The sequence below is a fragment of the Nesoenas mayeri genome, assembly GCF_963082525.1.
Source record: "Nesoenas mayeri genome assembly, chromosome: 4".
Classification (NCBI taxonomy): Eukaryota; Metazoa; Chordata; class Aves; order Columbiformes; family Columbidae; genus Nesoenas; species Nesoenas mayeri.
The window spans coordinates 49,541,291-49,561,274 of record NC_137540.1 but is presented as its reverse complement, the minus strand read 5'-3'; the positions used below and the strand labels follow the sequence as shown (position 1 = coordinate 49,561,274).

General features: G+C 38.3%; 1 protein-coding gene across 2 annotated transcripts in view; it reads right to left on the bottom strand.

Moving 5' to 3' along the window:
* The window catches only part of SCFD2 (sec1 family domain containing 2), a gene marked incomplete at its 3' end in the record, with an annotated part of 198,070 nt that overhangs the window by 140,083 nt on the left and 38,003 nt on the right, over window positions 1-19,984 (bottom strand). Inside the window, exon 4 of one of the 2 annotated variants that reach the window (XM_080344042.1) lies at window positions 2,555-2,726. In XM_080344042.1, coding sequence (XP_080200168.1) covers window positions 2,555-2,726 — 172 coding nt within the window. Of the gene's footprint in view, window positions 1-2,554; window positions 2,731-19,984 lie in introns of both variants that reach the window. The other variant, XM_080344043.1, reaches the window with a different exon arrangement.

Below are 19,984 nucleotides of genomic sequence, written 5' to 3'. Positions count from 1 at the left end.
ATCAGTGAAAACTCTAGAATTCCTACACTGTCCAAGTCTAATAATATTACTTCCAGTAGGTCTTTTGCAAACAGTTGTCATCTTCTACACGGTTCCAATATAGGATAGTAACAATTCTACTTTCATATTGAAACAATTACTTTATATTGAGTATTTTTTAAGATTTTTTGTTTTAAAATATCTGAAATATAACAATTATGCTAAGGAATTTCTCAGTAGTTTTCCTGAAATAAACTACCATGGCATCAAATTTAGTGCAGTGTTATGTACCAGCCACCCACAATGTAATGCCCTAGCCTATTTTTTTTAAATAAAAATATCTGTTGTCTTCTGGGTCTCTTCTTTGCTCTTCCTACAAGCCCCTGTCAAGAGATCAGTGATAGGCCACGTGCTCAGAGGCAGACAAGGCATTTCAGACTCTGTCTTCAAAATAGAGTCAGTAAAAGGTTACATGCTGTACACATTGTGTAATTCAAAGAAATTGTTGTTTGAATTACTGAAAATTAGTATGTGCTTAAGAAACAGCTACAAATGTTAGCCTAGAAAGTTTGCTTTGGCTGACATATTTTACCTTAATGTGATGGGTGGAAGACAGTGGGTATAATCTAAAGCCACCTATGATTATGAGAGTGCTTGTTATACATTTTTTTTTATGGAATATATGGTTTGGTTGTTTTTTACCTCTGTTTTTCCACTCCCTGATGATTTACAGCATGGGTTTTACAGTTGTCTGTTGTTGTGAAAACACTGCTGAGCTTGCAGCTTTATTTTGATTCTAAAGCTGAACTGGTTTTAAAATGGAACTTAACCAGTTTCTAAGAAGACCTATGTGACGTGAGTCACTGAAGGAGAGAGAAGGGAACTACAGGCTGTCAGTCCCACACTCTGCAGTTCAGACAAACCAAAGAATGCCTGCAACGAGTTCTTTTACTTGAGATGTGTTTATTAACTAGACAGAAGGCTATATATGTTATTCAAAAATATTTCCGTCTTACCAAAAGAAAATAGTTTTTTAAAATTAATGTAGACAAGAGCTTGCTAGTGTTTAAGTTTTGCATATCTTGCACCCTGAATGTCACAGACGTTCATTGACTACAAATTAATGAAGTATGGGCTGAGTCTTCTCAAGGAACCAGAGATTATATCCAGCTGATCACGGGGAGAGTCAGTTTGTTGGTTTGTGTTCAACATCTAAACAAAGATGGCTTATTTTTACAAAAGAAGTAAGGACCACACTATGCACTTCACTCATTTAAGGCTGACTCTAACTTAATTAGAAGTTAGCTCATGAAGACTTGCCTTTTGCTAGGATTTCAGAAGATAGTTCTTATAAAAACAACACAATGGCAAAAAAACCAGCACAGCAAGGAAAGTGTTGAGTTTTCCATGAATTTCAGCAGAAATTCACTCTATTAGGTTCTTAGAAAAACTTCTCCTTTGTTTGGTACATCTCCAAAGGCTACTAGGATAGAGTTCAATGCACCACTAAATCTTAATTTCCTGAGAGCAATCCAAGTGATACAAAATGGTATGTAAATAATACTGTGGTCACCAACAGGATGCTGTAAAAAAGTGGTGGTGGGAAAAGCTGAGGGCAGATTACAGCTGTGAGCAAGAGAAAATTCTCTCGGTGCATGGAATTTCCTACTATGCTTTCATCTGCTCAGTAAATTACACAAGTTTTACACTCACATAATAACAAAGTCCTCTCTATCACACAGTATCACAGTATCACAGTATGTTCTGGATTGGAAGGGACCTCAAAAGATCATCTAGTCCAATCCCCCTGCTGGAGCAGGAACGCCTAAGTGAGGTTGCACAGGAACTTGTCCAGGTGGGTCTTGAATGTCTCCAGAGAAGGAGACTCCACAACCTCCCTGGGCAGCCTGTTCCAGTGCTCTGCCACCCTTACTGAGAAGAAGTTTTTTCTCAAATTTAAGTGGAACCTCTTGTGTTCCAGCTTGATCCCATTGCCCCTTGTCCTATCATTGTTTGCCAACAAGAAGAGCCTGGCTCCATCCTCATGGCACTCACCCTTTATATATTTATAAACATTAATAAGGTCACCCCTCAGTCTCCTCTTCTCCAAACTAAAGAGACCCAGCTCCCTCAGCCTTTCCTCATAAGGGAGGTGCTCCACTCCCTTAATCATCTTGGTTGCATCTCTACATTTGATTTGGCACATTACCTGAAGAAGCACCTTCGGAATGGTAGCAATAATAATAATTCTAATAGTTATAATGTTATCCAATGCTAAAAGTGATATCGTCTTGAAATTTCATACAGATATAAAACTGTCACCCAATTCAGATTATTTATGTACTTCACCTTTAACGTCTACCATTTTGTTTCTAAAATTATTCTTAGAGAAAGCTATAAAAGATTAACTATGTAGGTTCCCATTTCTTTCATCAGTTTGGCAATAAAGAACAGCTTTTTAGCATAACATCCAACACACTTATTTGGAAAAAATAAAAGCTACAGAATTCAATGGGAATTTAAAAATTAAATAAAACATTTCTACTTATGTAAAATGAATTCAAATAATATGTACCTGCAGAAGTAATCTCTCAAACGCAAGGAAGTTGTCCCATTTGGAAGTCTGGGGGTGTTTCAAAGTCTGGACCGCGGCCAGCACAAGCTGCAGAAGACCACAATGGTTTTCCAAAGCTTTGAGATTATTTCTGAAAAGCTGAATGTACGAGCTGAGCTGTTCTGGGGTGACTCTGCCTGTGGAAAGGAAAACAGGACACAGCATTCAGTGGTGGCAAATACAAATCCAGATTTTTTTAATTATATCGAGTGGGTTATAGAAAACTTTAGAGGCTCTCTCCACTGTGGGCCTGATCCTACCTTCAGTGCAACCACTGGGAGCTTCAAGCTCCAGCAGCAGGCCAGGACAAAGCCTTACTTCATCCATGAAGGTATGTGGTATGGCAGGTATTTAACAATACCCGACAGATGCTGACATAAAGGGTAATACCATTTTTTGTTTTCAGACATAGAGGGACATTAATTTAAGCTAGGGAAATAATACTTGGTGACTACTTCTAAACAATGGCCAATCTTTCTATTTTTATCAATAGTCCAATGGGAATTTGTGAGCCTTCTACCTTACACCAAACCCACACCCCCCAGCTGCTTCTTGAGGGTGCGTTTTTGATCAGTGTTGACTCAAAAACATAGAGATAATGTTAGTGACTCAAGGAACTGTTTTCTGGAGCTGTTCTTGGAAGGGACACTTTCAAGGCATGACTCTTCAGTTTCTGAGATGCAGTCAGCATAGCATGATTTCACTCATTACTTGAAAATAAACATCCCGGTGCCCATACATTGGCCTGTAGATCTTGCCTTAATAGAAGACTGAGGGGAGTCATTCGGGCCACACAAACACTACAGAATTAGCAGTTATTCCATCCAACATTAAAGTGCCAGCTAAAATGTTCAATCACTTTACATTTTAGAAGTGATAGGTTCCAGGGAGAAAAGTCCTTAGTACCTCATCTGCCTCAAGAAAATTATCACAGACCACCACACATGCCATTAACACACAAGGGAAAATGGTGTCAAAACATCATCCTAATTGCAAGTCTGGATGGACATCCAGTCCAGGGCTGTGTCCTGGTTTCTGGCAGCCTCTACCAGTAACGAATCATCCTCCTCAAGCAAAACAGACCTAAAGAGCAATGACATGTGAGATGGAGTGAGGCAGATCCTTTAACTTAAACGAAACAAGCTTTGGTGCCAGGAAGGCTGAGCTGATCCTAGGTGGTTCATGGCTTAGACCACTCATCATTTTATTCAGTAATTTTCCGTAAGGGAGAGATCTTGTAAGACTGCCACTGTGTTTCTTCTCTGTATTTGGTTATATCATCACTTCACAAGGTGCTTCACCTGCCTCCATCCTTTCAGTATCACATAAATAGTGAATAAATTATTCCAACAGTGAATAAATGTTGAAAGCACTTTCTCTTAGCTTCAGTGATACCAACGGTGTTCTTTGGAATAGCATTTAGATTAGGGAGAGCTGCTAAATGAAGCAAAACCACACAGGCTCTTTATGTGAATTTTAATGGAAAGCATCAAAACAAAAAGTCAGCAAATTAACACACAAATCAAGCTGACACCACTCAGTAGGCCGGAGAGCTGACAAAAGGCTTCCACAGTTAACCCACATAGGCTAAAACAGCAACCACAGCCATGTGTGTTTTTAGACTAAACACTGGAGCTTTCAGCCTTGTTTTATTTCTTTTAAAGCTGTGTCAGGCAGATTTACATGGTGATTTGAAAGTGTGAGCCCATGATGCCTTGCAGCATACCTTGGATAATGTCTGCATTATTATCCCGAGCAGTCCTGATATATAGTAGCATGTTGAAAATCTGATAACTTGCTTCAATTGAGAAAACATGGAGTTGCCAGCCCTTCCCTCATATGAAACAGTAAAATGGGAGGGCTTTCAAGACTTCTGATTTTAATTAAAAAAAAAAAAAAAAATTGAAGAGTTTTGTTCCATATTGTCCCTTGTGAAATTGAATCCAGATGCAGCACTGGATCAGTCTGAGATCCATTCAGCACCATTTCAGATAAACAATCAAATTCTTTCCCACCCTCAGAGTACCACCAAGAGAAAGTCCAACACATATGTAAACATAAGTGAAATCCTGACCTTAGTAAGTCATTAACAAAACTTACATTGGCATTAAAGAGTCTAGCATCTCATCTGTCATATTTACAATATCCATGGAACCACTTGGATCCTGGGTTCAAGAGTTCCACCCAGTTTCTACACAGAAATCTCCCTGGACAGGTGGCTGATGCATACAAATGTTCCAGTAGATGAGGAAAGGAATTTGGGAAAGTGATTGGTGGTAATCAGCAATTAAATGACTTTTCCTCAGGCCTAAATCCTCATCGCCTTTCCTGCTGTTTGCTCACAGTGGGAGATTTCAGCACAACAGACTGAATTTAATGTAATCCCATTCCCACCAGCTTTCTACTTTTTCTAAAGCCCCTCTGCTGTTCCAAGTCCTTTTGTGTTGCAATGTGGCGGACAGGTCCTATGAAATCAAAATGAGATAGATGCCAACCACATCATCGTATTTCAACTCTGATTTTGTTCTTCTGAAGCAAATCCAGAGATTCACAGGCAGAAGCAACTATGGGCAGCAAGGACTGCAGTCTAAGTGCCTTGCCCTGCTCTCTTCTCTTCCTGCCCCATCATGGACATGCTCTGCTCCAAAACCTGACACATAGCCAGACATCTGTGGGAGCATCGAGGTCTGACTCGTGAGGGCTACATTATGCTGACAAAGCACTCGTTTATTTTTTAATTCCTGGTTATTGGAAGAAAGAGAAGCATGATCTCAACCTCCCTTAAAAAGTACCAAAAACCTTTCTTGCACAAATACTCATAATTCCATATTGTCTGGGAAGTAATCTTCACCATTAATAGTTACCAAGTGTAGCATGTGTGAAATAGGTACATTTATTCCAAAATCTGTCCACTACATTTAATCACGATACAGTACTCGATAAAAACAACATCTACTGCAAGCAACATCAGAAAAAAAAAAATGTTTCAAAGCTTCACGCCTCTTCCCAAGTACAGTAGGAAGGATAAAATGAGTAGGTGGCAATGGGGAAATCTCACACTGAAACTTAAATATTAATAGAACACAGGAGGATGGGGAGCAGGGAAGGAAAACAGTAATGCTGATAGACTGATGATGCATGTAGTGCAGGAATTCATTCAGCTAAGAACCTGTGAATAGTTACTTAGGAACAAAGTATTTGTGCACCAAAGGAAGAACAAAAAATTAGCGTAGGGCTGAAACTGGACATTACAGAAGTAACAGAAACACAATGGACCAGGTACCAGTCTCACTACTGAAGAGCCAGTTCCATCCAGGAACACTGAAAGTCAGTGTGATGAACAGCTCTATATTTTAGTAATCTGATAAACTGAGGATAAAAAGGAAGAGATAACAGGGACTAGGCTAGAGTACAAAAAAAGAAAACTAATATTATATCCAAGAAATTGGATATAATTGGATATTAGTCTGATATCAGAAAATCTTCAGGACAAATGTCCAAGGGAAAAATACTTTCCATCACATAGGCAAGTGGGATAAAATGCAAAGTATATTTATCAAATAATATAATGTCAAATTGATACATAAACAATTAATGAATTAATTATAATGCAAATGTATTTATCATAGCATTAACTATGCCATAACCATATTTAAGGGATAAAAGACAAGGCTTAGAAGAATTGTAAGATAAGTAAGAAACTTCCAAAAGTAGACGGCAGGTAAAACACAGTAGAGAAATACTAGCATATGAAAAGAAAAAGTAAAATAAGAGTTTGCTTGTGTGCACATGTACATATTTTTAGTACAAATTTTGGTACTAAACAGTGCCAAAATGGGTGCTGTCACAAGGCTGTGAAATATCATTAATGTGGAAAAAGAGCAGAAGGCACAGCTGGATTGCTCTGAGCATTGATTTAAAGTAAGTGGGATGAAATTTAACAGTATAAGGTACAAAAGTATGCATTTTGAGCCTAGGATGAAAGCATCTGCTTTAAATTGGCAGTTAAAACCTGGAAATGACAGAAGAAGAAAATAACGTGTAGGCCTCCTTATTGTAAAAATGCAGGTACAATCCGTACTGGGTGATATAGTTACAGTAAAAACAGGGCCATAGAAATGCCTCAGTATGAAGCTGCTCCCCCTGGAGCACTCCGTGCAGCTACAACCATCCCTATCCCTGCAAGTTTAACTCACAATTGTGCTGCCTGCCCAGGGAGACTCCTATAACAATTAGAGGGACAGAGAACTTAAGTTAGGAAAGCAAGCCAGAAATTCCTGACTTATATGGGTTCCCTGCCCCACGTGGCAAAAAATAAAGATCTCTATAAATGCATTAAAAAATGTTTACCTTAAGGGTCAATATTGGTACAAAACCAATGGGCATAATAAAGCATGAATATATTTACACAAGATATTAAGAAACATGTCCCTGTATCAATCGATATTCCAATAGTGGAGATGAGTAGAGGCAAACTAATTTAACTTGTTCTAAGGTGAGGTTTGATGAGTGCCTAACGAGCAGTTGCATAGATGCTCACAAGACTTAATTCAATACAAATGGCCCCCATCGATCCTTTACTCCTACAATAATTAATTGGCAAACATATTGTGACATACAGATGTTGAATTCCACCTCCAGCTTTCAAGAACTCAGAGCAGATCCCAAAAGACCAACAGATCACTTTTGCCAACTTCTAAGTTACAGAAGCCATACCTTGTATGTAAAAAAAAATAATTGATATAAATGATTTTTTGTTAAATATGAAAATAGCAGCACTCAATACCAACGTCTGCAACGCTATATCATATATAAAATGCAGTTAATACTACGTACAGAAATAATGATATACAGTAAGACTGAAGGGAAGAAATAATTCTACTATGAGTAAGGCAGATCACTCAAGTTAGACATATTGAGGTAGAAATTACCAGCAACTAATATTAAAGATCTGTCAAAAATCTCTTTCTGAGTAGTGAGAGTAGCCTGAGTAGAAGAGAAAGACTTTCACCTCAACAGTTAAACTAAAAGTTAACTAGACAAACCACATTTGTAGACATCAAGACACAATTCCACAATATGACAATTTTCCATTTTAAATTAATGCTGCAGTCTACATAGTGCAATGCAGGCATCGCTTCAAGAAAATAATTATTTTTCAAGATAGATTTACTGGTAGAAGCAAATTTTTAAAATTCAGAATCCCAAAGTGCATTTTTTTTTTTAATGTAAGGATTTATGGATGAGCGAGGTGTCTAAAGAGCAAAGGTCAGATTTATCAATGTGGTGTTGCAAACATACAGTCCTTATTTTTTCCTCTAACACTTAGTTAATTATCTCCATAGGGACAAGAAAACAAGTAAAGAGGAAAGTACATTTTGTGACTGATTGAATAAATAAGTGGATGCTTTTCCAAGACTACAAGAATCGCCAAATACACATAGCTTTAAACTTAGTTCAGTTTCATGCAAGAGCATTTTGAGCTTCAGTGGCCAGAGTGCTTTTGCTGAGGTCCATTTTTCACTTGACAGAACCACGAATCAGAAATGGCCTTGGCACACTTATGTTCACAGGTGAGATTTTTCAAGGCAGTAGAGGGCTGGAAAATTCCAAATAAATTGTTTTCCTCATCCACAGTCTTAGGAATACAGACCTATCTCGCCCAGCAGCTTGTCCCGATCATGTCCAATGCTGAATACTTGTGAGGAATGTAGAAAACCCTCATAGTGCATGAAGCCAATTGGACAATGGTGCTGCTAAGGGAGTCAGATATTTTGCAAACTAAGTGAGAGCAATTTAGTAGGATGGATGACGCCCTTTGTGTCTCCTTGTTAGTGTAATTTCCAGATGTTATTCTTATTAACTCTAAATGTTTTTGTGTTTCTTAGGAAGTTTCAGTAACACTCTTCAACAGCAAGTACCACAAAAATAATTTTGTCTCAACTTTTGTTTAGTTAACTTAAAAAGTCATCCAGTCCTTAAATTGTTAATAAAGACGAGAAGAACGTGAACTACTCCCTAGTTCTTTGGAGAGATGAAAAGTAGGCCAGTATTAGATGCTGCTTGGCTGGCTTCTCCAGAATCAGGCTCTGGACCTGAAGAACACTAAACCTCACAGCAGACTGAAAGCAGATGTCACAGGCTTATTTCTAAGAGCACACGCTCATCTCCCACAAGCAAAAACCCATGTGCTCTGGGACTGATGGTCACTTGTATGCCTGCCTCTCTTTTCTGTTGCTGGAGCACTAGTATTCAGACAACCCCATGGGCACAGGTATGACAACAAAGAGCAAGTCCCCACTGCAGCAGCCCCATGGTAAGTCCACCTTGGGGGCTGAGCAGCCCTGAAGTACAACCAAAACTGCATGGCAGCAGCAGCCTCCCACAGGACTGTGCCACTGAGGAAGAGCCGTGATCAGCCTTCCTCCCTTGCTGGCCCTGACTGACCCCTATTCTTCCTGCCACCTTGGCAGCAGCTGCTGGACACGGGCACTGAAGCTCAGCCGCTCTGTCCTGCCTGGCATGGGCTTTCCAGTGCAGCTCAAGTCACTCCAGACTGATGGACCTTCAAAGAGGCAGAGCCTCTCACCTGTCACACATCTGAAGGCGTGCACTCCAGTGGCTTTCAAGGACATAGAAGTCATTGACAATGGTGACAACTATGCTGAGGTTTAGCAAATCCTGGAATAAAGAACAAAGAAGACTGGACTCTATTTACCACTCAACTAACACTTGCCATAGGAATATGAACATCTAACTCAACTTGGCTTCAGTCTCACCAGCTGTAACATTGAGTTAGTTTTCTCAAAAGCAGTTTATTGTTCATCACTAGATGTGTAGGGTATCATCAAATCTTTGTTTTAACAGTGTTCCTATACAGGTAATTTATATTCACACAAGTGCCATAAGCTATTTTAGCCTTCTCTGCTAATTAACCTCAGTCTTTTATTACAAAACCAAAACCACGCTTAAATATCAGTTATTACTATTCTTTCAAAATTTTTAATGTGCCTTAAAACAAAGAATACTCAATCAATTAGGTGAGACAATTGTAACTAAAGCACTCTAATACAATCTTCAAGATTTTCAGTTCTAAGCATCTAAATGCAGATGCCTAAATATGATGCCGGTTACAATTTACAGTTCCTACATTATCTACATTTTCAAGTTTCCCAGTACATTCAGAAGGTTTTGACAAACATAACTGGTAGCCCATGTGACTCAATATACATTGATAATTTTTTCTTTTTAGATCTTCAGACCTTTTTTTTTTTTTTTTAAAACTCATGGCCATTTCAACCCACTCTTTCCTTCTTTGTGTACTCTACCATTCAGTTTCTCATTTTCATTGGTAAATCAGCATGAACAAAAAAGTAACAACCAACAGTAGCCAGCATCTACAATATTCTATGGTTGCCCCCAAATATCAAAGCACATTTCAGAACTGTTTGAATAAATATGTGAAACCTTATCTTCCAGAATGAAACTTCCAATGAGTCACTATCTATATTAAACTTCCAATTAAATACTGGCATACCATACTTTCTCAAATCCCCTCCTTAATCTTGACTAAATATGTATCATGGTTGTATTTTGTTACCTTACTTTTCACCTATTCAACCAGGTTAAAAACAGTGAGCACTGGGCCAAGTCTCAACCAGAGGGTCTCTAGCCCTAAAAAACCCTAATCCTTGAAAATAGTAATTCATTGTGACTGTAAAGGGACTTGAAATCTGCAAATTTGGGTGAATCATCTCCTGGATGCTTTAAAGTTCTCTCAGTAATGAATTAACTTGTTTGTCTTAAAATAACATGCCCAAAGGATTTCAGGTGGCTCACGCATGTCCTCATTTAGCACCAAGACATATGTTTTCAGACACTGAGCACTTCAGAGTGTTCTTGGCAGGCTGTCCTACAGAAAGAGAGGTCGTTGTTCTTCTTTGGTACATTATTCACAGGACTGATTATTTCTTTGACGATTTCTGGAAGACTTCTGCAGCTGAGAATACCCTAACAATCATTTTGGGTGGTAAGCAATTAAATAGGGATGGAAAACATGATGATGTATGAGTATGTACATACGTAATTCACCGTGTCTCTTGTGTAACGAGTCATCTTTTGTGAGACTGAATGATGAGACTTATACTATTATGCTAGGGAAAAAAGAAAAGCACTGGGCAAACCACCCAGTTTTACTATATTGCCACATTCCACCTCAAATATTACTTCAGAGAATTCACAAGCGTGCCAGCTCGTACTCTGTCTTTGGTTTAAACCCTTCAGCACAGGCCATTCTCCATGATGCTTTGCTCAATTTACTTCAACAATACATCACTTTCAGCTGCTTTCTTCCAATGTGTTCCCCTCTTTTTTTAACTAGATGACTCTTTTCTTGACATAAACGAATTCTTAAGCCACTTCTGTCATCTGGTGAAACACACAAAGCATGGTATGTAGTGCTGATCCCCATAGTTGCCCCAGTGACCCAGCAAAGCACAGGTGCCACAGGTCTCCCGTGTGCCAACCAGACATCAGAATCAGCATCTCTCGACCCCTATCCATGAACTCTCCTTCTGATATGAAACACAGTCATTATGGGTAGCACACGCTATTAAATGAAGATATCACAGAGCACGTGTACAGCGAGCTGTATCTTATTTCCAACCATGCTGCTTCCCTACAAATATAAAAAACAGCAACTGCAGTAAATTTCCTTTCCTTGGACTTAATGAATACATGCTTTATTTTTCACCCAGGTTCACAGAGTCTTAATAGACCTGCTCCAGTGTTTTTAACCATGTCTTGAACATCACAAATGGACAGTCTACAAGTACGGTGCTGTTTGGTTGGCTGGTTGGTTGTTTTGTTTGATTTTGTTGTTTCTTTTGTTGTTTCTTTTGTTGTTGTTTTTTAAATCAAATTCAACAAAACTTCAACATTTTTATTTTCAAGACTGAAAAGATACAACAGAAGACACCATCGGCAAAAAATAATCTTAGTGAATAAAAGAAATCTCTGGTATGTATCTGAAAAAATACCAAATAAATTTTAGCAGAGAACAGAAGATGGCAATACAATTACTTTATTTCGGGAAACGGCATCACTATTCAGTAACCAACTAATAGTATTTATCATGCTTTGCTTTTATATATTTGATTATTTATATTTTTGTATACACATAAAATCAGCTTATTTCTATAGATTACTGATCTAGTTTTATAGCTACTACTGACTAATGGGTAATCAAAAACCGGAAGAAGCATTTCAACCTTTCCTGGGCAATTTGCTTTGTTTACTTAGACATGTTAGAAACGCTGTGATCCACTACAGATTCCAGCCAGTCAAGAAGTCCTGTACTTATGACATCTCTCAAAACAACATGAGCTAGTAGTTTCTGAAAAAAAAGAAAGCAGTTATATCTGTTCAAAAGCTGATTAATCCTTTGAAGTGAATAAACAATACCTTAACACTTGTTTGCAATTCAGAGATGAATGATTCACCGTTTATGCAAATATTTTTTTTATTTCCACAACATACTGTATTTCTATGATGCTATATTTTAAAACTCTAAATATTAGTGAGATCTACTTACAATCTGTTTTGTTCTCAAAGGGGATTATTTGACCTGACTCTAATATCTCAAAATGAGTATAAAAATGATCTTAAGAGATTGTGTGATGAACCATGGTCAGAATACTCTTTTTAAAGACAGTCATTTAAAAATATTTGATAAGCTTTATAAAGCATGGCTGTAGGTATTAGGAGTGCAGCTTCACATTTGTGATAATCCTTAAACACGCCCTAAAATAAACTAAACATATTTGCAAGCAAATGCTATTTAAATTTTTAAGCTTTTAACCCACAAAGTCTTTTCCACCAAAACATACACACTAAAAATTAATAACAATGTACATTTATGTTAAATATTTGTTTCAAAACTTCAACAAATGTTCATCTGTACACTGATGTTTACTCTCAACTATTGTGAATGTTATGTAAATTTTCTGGAGAAAAACCACATTAATATAGGCTTTTCACAGTACTTTTATTAAGACAAAAGTCTTCGTACTGAAGTTAATATAAGCTTTGCAGTATTATGTTAAGAAAGAATACAAATAATGAAATTATATATTTGCAGAACTCCTGCAAGAGCAACACACTTCTGTTTTCTTTTAAATTTTTAAGAATTATCTTCAACTCTAATCATAACCAGAAGGAGACCTGGCCACAAGTTCATATTTAAGTGTTTGAGTTTACCATCCATAACAAAAATTGAAATTTAAAGATTAGAAGAAAAAAAAATGACTTAAAAAAAATTCCAGACACATAGGAAGGCCATTGTCACCACACTCTTTCCTTAAAAGGAACAGTAAGGTTAGCTAAATAGCCCTGTATCCATCTGCCAACTACAATTTAATCAAAGATAACATACCACCAGCACATTTCTCTGTTTCACACCACTGCACAGGGTTCTGTGTTTCACTTCCATCTGCTAACTGTTTTATAGCAGTCAAGTGTGAAGTAAATGAGGTATGAGACACTAGTATGGCATACTTTACAGTTTTGTTGGGACTTAAACCATTACCCATCTTATACCCACAAGAGACTATCTAGCATGCCATAGGTTATTCATTGATCAATAACATAGCTACAGTAAAAGATTAAAATATCTTTACTGAAACACTGTAAATTAACCTAGGATTAAAAAACCTTTAACATATAACAAGAGGCTAGGGTAAAACATGGTACTTGCTACTTCAGAGCTAACTGAAGTCTTTCATTTAACATAAAATAGGTGTCAGTAGTCCCAATATTACACTTCTTGGTTTTTTTATGGTAATGTACATGATGCATAATGCAGTAGTTTAGTCACTAAAAACCAACAAAAAACCCCCAAACACTCTGGAAAAACAAAACAAAAGAAAACAAAAAAACAACCCATGCAAACCACACTCACAAAACTCAGAACAAATCTGAGCAACACTGTATTTCCTAAACCAGAACAGCAAAAAGCCATTTACAGTCACCTGCAGAGAATATCTTCCCAAAATTTGAAGGAGAAAATTTGCCTCCAAATAAATGTACTGCAATAGAGCAAGTAACATGATGCTTTGCAAAACTTCTATTCTTTTCTAATACTATTTTGAGTAATTTCAGTTTTGGATTAAAAAAGTCTCTGCTAACCTGTTTTGTTTAAAATTTGTTTCATTTCATCCTGAGTGCACTTCACAATACCTGCTGCAGTTTCCTCCTCTAAATTAAGCATGTTTTCTTTAACCAGAACACAGGACTCAGTAACTCCCAGGACCACTTCCAAACCCATTCCCAAAAGCTGCAGCTCTTGTTGCAGTAAGAGAACATTCCACATCATTCTTTTCATCTCAGCAATTAAGATGAAGATTGGGTATTTTGAGGTACTTTTTTCAGCCAGGGTCTGTAAATGACACGGATGTTCTATCAACATTCTTCCTCTCTTCTCTCTTCAACAAGATAGATTTTAGCATTGACATTTCCCAGAAAAAAAGCTGTACTTCAGGGGTCTAATTGATACTCTGCCGTTAAGGATAGACAAAGCAGTGCAGAAGTAACAGGCAGATGTAAAGTGGTGTTTTCCCCAAGCCATAAAGCAGCATAACTATGAAATACCATTTAAGGGAAAGGTGAGAGACAGAAGGAAAGAAACTGGTGAACTATTTAAAAGAAAAAGAATTGGCTCAATCAGCTGAGCAGCTACGAGACAGACAGGGCTGGGTAAGAACTTCCAGCTACCTACAGCCACCTTTATTGCTTTAGGCTTTTCTTCTTCCTCATGAAATACACTGCTCTGCACTGCTCCGCCAGTTCAGAGTTCCTTCAACTTCAAACTCATTGAAAGTAAAGAGTCACAGTCTGTGTCTGGACCTGGCACAGTAACTTTTTTTCAGTCCTCAAGCTCTTGCCCAAATAAAACAAATACCATTAACAACAGTAAGTTTAAGTAATTGTGCATAAAAAGACCTCTTATTTTTACAGATTTCCAGTGTTTGAGCAAAAGTCCATCAAGAAGGATTAAAATTTATTGTTTGCTAGCACAATATTTCAACCTTTGGGACACAGCAGCTTCCAGTTCTCTTTTCAGCTTCAGAAAAAACAGCACTCACTAACACAATTCATGGATACTTGTAGACACTAGCAAGTCTTTTGCCACATTCAACATGCCATTTTGTAGTAATCATAAAGTCCTTTCTTTTCCCCCCTCCAGCCTTTATTTCAACTTCTCCTGTGTTTCTTTAATTTCCAATAGTTTTAACAGTGGATCTGTGACCTAAACCACTCTGAATTTCAGGATGAAGTGTGTCTGCCAAGTTGCACAGGAATTAGCTGTATGCCCTTGCAGCAACAGAAGCGAAACGTACTGGGTGGCATCAGCACAAACACAGTCAGCAAGCAGAGGGAAGTGGTTATAACCCTCTATTTAGTACTTGTGAGACAGCATCTGGAGTATTGTATGGAGTTTTGGGCTTGACAGTACAATACACACTGGAGTGGGTCTGGTGAAGGACACTAAAATGATTTAGGGGGCTAAAAAAAATAATGCATAAGGAATGGCTGAAGTACATGGGCTTGTTAAGTCTCAAGAAACGGAAGCAGAGATGGGATCTACTTACTGTCTTCAAGGACATAATGAGTGATTACAGAGAAGACTAAATCAGACATCTTGGAAGCTTACAGTGAAAGGACAAGAAGCAATGGCCACACACTGCACCAAGTGAAAAATCAACCTATACATAAAGGAGAACATTTTCTCCATGAGATAAGTTAAGACTGGTGCAGGGTACCCAGAGAAGCTGTGGAATTGTCATCACAGAATCATAGAACGTTAGGGGTTGGAAGGGACCTCGAAAGATCATCCTCAGACATACTCAAAAGTCAGCTGAAAAAGGTCCAACACATCTATTCTAACTCTTAGGCTGTCCTTGGTTTGAGCAGGGGATTGAACTACATGACCTCTAGAAATCCATTCCAACTTAAAATTATTTGAAAATTCATCCATATTTGCTGATACTGCTCCTTCTGTGCTAAGCTGAAGGCAGTCATCAAGAAGTGCAAATCTCCTGGGAATCCTTTTCAGTTAACTTCATATTACAGAATTCTTTCTCTGACATGCACTTGATAAAAAAGAATGCATATCTGTGCTCTCAAAATAAGCCTTCTGCTGCTGTCTTATTTTCCTCTTTACCACAAAGCCTCTGTCATGCTGTTGTCTCCACACTAACAGCAATTTCCAAGCCCAGTAAGCACTCCATTCACTTCTCAACCTGCACAGGATTCAAATCAAGACCACCAGTGCTTGCTTTCACCTCATAAAGCACACATTTCTTTCAACTATAGAAACCTCTATGTGCTAGACTGAAGAAGAAGGGATGGAGGATAAATTGAAAAATACACACATGGACATCACACCTCACATAGTTCCAGTTATTCTGAAGCATATTTGTTTTCTCTTTCAAGCAACTGTTATGTATTCTCAAGGATGCTACTCTATGTATCAGCAGGTGAGACTGGAAAAGGAACTGACACACCACTTTGCTGAATTGAGCATCTAACTTTGAAAGAAGCATAAGGATTAGTGCAAAGATGGCACCACAGCTGGTGATGCTTCTAGGCAACACTACACACAAATGCAGTGTCACTTACTGATGAAAGACAAACTGCTCTGCTCCTGAATCTCTCTCCGTCTCAGCTATTTTGTCACATTTCCTGAAAAACGGAGAACTTTGTTGGCAGGAATATCAGTATCTTTCATCCTTTCTGTTATATCTAATGAGTTACAGAAATGACCTGAAAAGTTTAGTTGCTTAAGAAAAACAGTTACATACTCTTTGCACATCTGGAGCTTGGACCAACCTCTCTGTCCTAGACTGGCAAAACCAGATGACTATCAGAAGATAGTCATGTTATATAGTTATATAGTTATGTGAACACTCTGACCACACTCAACAGGACTGAAACCTTGAAATTCATCCTAGTGTAACACTGCAAGGTGACACAGCCATAAGATCAATTTCTTTCTACAGTTCTTAATATGGTAGTGACTATTCAGAAAGACGGTCTTCATCAAAAGTTATCAGGGAAAGCCTAACTCAACTATATTCAAGGAGCATTCCTCTGGGAATGCAAAGGCCTACACAGAAGCCTCCCAAATAGGAATGTATCCAAAGCATTCAGAAACACTTCAAACTCTTCAAAAACTCTAGCACTCTGAGAAGCAAAAAGCCTTCCTGCCTCCAGGGGTGAATGATGCAACATAACATCTGCTGTATTGACCATCATGGAGATCGGGAACATTTGCTTCAGGTCAAGACTTCGTTTTTAGTCGCACTACAGGGAGAAATCAGGAACTCAGTATTGCAACAGGCTGGAAAAAACAAATCTCCTTGGCTAGATAGTCCCACACCGCAAGACTTCCGTTACTTTTGACAAAGCAAAGAACAGACTAATTTAACTCAGGAACTGCCTACTCAGGATCCAGGTTGCGTAGCGGAAGGAGTTCAGGTCTGAGACAAGGAGCATCCCCTCTCCTTGGAAAACTGCCCCGAGAACACTGGTGAGCAGGACGGTGAGACCCATCATCTGGAATTCGGGACATCTCAGGCTGAGCCAGGCCTGTCTCAGTCTAGTTGGTCCGGGCAGCCTCCCGCTTCATGGGGATACCCAAAAGGAGACTTTGGCTGCTTCCTCACCAATTCTGCAGCTGCTTTCCCGATGGGTTTGAAGACCAGGTAAGCAGACAACAGGGCAATATACATAAACATCCCAAGGAGCAGTCTATCATATGATTTCTCTGCACAACTGGGGGCTGCAGTGTTTCCCAAGCCCAGCTGTTACCCAGGTACCCACCGCGTACCCAGAGATATGCTTTAGGAGGGATTCAAACATCCTGCAGATCACTTTGAGCCCTGCAATGTCGATCTGCCTTCTCCTTCTTTGTAAGAACCTCAAACTCAGACTGACCTTGTCTCACTACTTGTCTCCATCACAGAACTGTCCTAATGGCTGGCCAAGGTGCATTTAGGTATCTGAGATCAGGCTTGATTTATCTGGAAAGATAAGTACATACTTATCTACTTTATTATAGCTCATTTTCTTAGTGGGTAGCTTTTATGCCAATAGTTTACTACAGGAATTCATGGTCTTGAATCTTGAATATTTTTGCATTGATCTTGTGAAGAATAAATAGCATGGTAACCACCATTAGAGTCCAATGCAACTTTCATTAATTAAAAAAAAAATTTACATTTTATATTCATAATGTTTTAGATAAGATTCTTCTACATTTTCCTGGCCATTTTAAGCTATTTTTCTAACTCGAAAAGTTTTTTCATATCTCCGAACTCAAAATGTTTTTTCATATCTCCAGGCCAAAATTTCAGGATCTTTCCACTTCTACTCAAAATTTAGAGTCCAATTCAACATATGCAAACCAGCCCATCTGAAAAAATTACAGTACTCCACAAAGCCTGAGGTTTTGCTGATTTTGTAGTGAGCTTGATTTTTAAAACTGTATTTGTACAGCTCAAATAGAAAGAAATTAAAAGGCTTTTCTTCTTTTAACATGGGCTCATGTAACAGCACATTGCACTTTGTTTCTGTTACTATACCAGCATTTCGACTTTCATCAGTCTTCATGCCAGTAAAAAGACACAATAAAGGAATTCAGACTCGATCAAGGTTTACTGTGGTCTTTTCAAAGAGAAGACCAAGGGTGTTTCTAAAGCAACAAAAGAACATTTGTAGCACAGTTTTTACCACTGCCAAATACTATGCTAATAGCAAAGCTTTCAACAAGAGATTCATGGGCTGCCATGTTCAGAAGATGATTAAGATATGTATCAGGCCTATGAAGAATGGAACGGGAAAAAGAGGAATGGAAAAAATCAGCAACCTTTCGGCTGTACTGTAAGTCAGGCTGCTGCCTCTGAGCAGAACTCCTTACAGTCCCTTAACTGGAGAAGTGAGCAGAAGTAATCTCTTCCCAGTATTTGCAATCTCGCTTGAATTTAGCACAAACCTATAAATCTCACCAAAAGCTATTCCCATGATCTTCTACACTGTCTTCCAAAGAGCTTTTCAACAGGAGACTTAATTATTTAAATAAAATAGATTTCCTTAAATGCCAGGGCTTTTATTACCCCAAAATAATTTACACCTACACAATGGACTACCTGACCAGAACTTGCAAATACTTATCTTCCCCAGATATTGATCACTTAGGTATCCCAAACACAAATGGGACTGCCTCAGAGGCAAGAGTTGATGTAGTTCTTAAAAACTGTTGTTCATGGCTTGCTTTATTCTTTTCTGTGTGTATGTGCACATAGATATACAGATATGGAATATTTTAATGCCTCTTTATTTAAATAGACATCTAGTAAAAGACAGACACCTGTTTACTGTTTTGGGAAATGTATCTACCTGAAAGGGTTAAAGCAAAACTTAGGTGCAACTACTATGTTAGTAACACGGTTTCAACACATTTATAGCATCCTGTAAAGAAGGGGCTCAATGTCAGCATGCCCACAGTAAGCAATACCAAAGAAATTCTCCCCAAAAGTCAATACTGGCAGCATTACTAAACTCCACGGGAAATCACATCTTCAAAACCCATATACCCATGTAATGTATTTATGGATGGAATTAATTAAACAGTAAGTAAGTTGGATAAAGCACATGTAAATCCTTCATACTGGCTAGAATTCTGCACAGAGCTTTGCCTGCCTTCTTCAGGGTGGACCTCAGAAAATCAAACATACTACATAGCTACACAGCTCAGGTTTTGTTCTGTAAGGAAAGAGCAAAGTAGCTCCATAGCTTTGTGTTCTAGTTGGTTTTATGGACCATCGCTTCCCACTTTGTCTCCCTCTGTAATGTGGTTTCCTAAGACTTGCAATTCTTCCTTAAAAAATACACAGCATTTTAAAATGCCTGCAATGAACAGCTCTGGACAGCTTACTAGCCTGCATCACTTGCTGAAATTTTTAACAACAGTGTAGTTCTTTCACGGACATAGTGAAATTACAGATAAAAATACACTCTTTCCTTGGACATAAATGGAGGAAAAAAAATGCAAATCTTCCTTGAAGATGGTATAAGACCACTTAATGGCTACAGAAAAAGGAGAGAATGTTGCTCTATTTAAGACCATCTCCATGACATTTGTAAATTGAAACTGGGCTTTCTCCAAGAGTCCATCCACCAAAACATTCAGTAAAATGTTGCCAGCTTATCTTCAGCCACCTTCTTTCTATGCTGATCTCTCCCGAAATAGTCAAAAGGACTTCGAGACATCCCCACTATCACTTCCCTGGATCACAGTATCACAGTATCACGGTATGTTTGGGATTGGAAGGG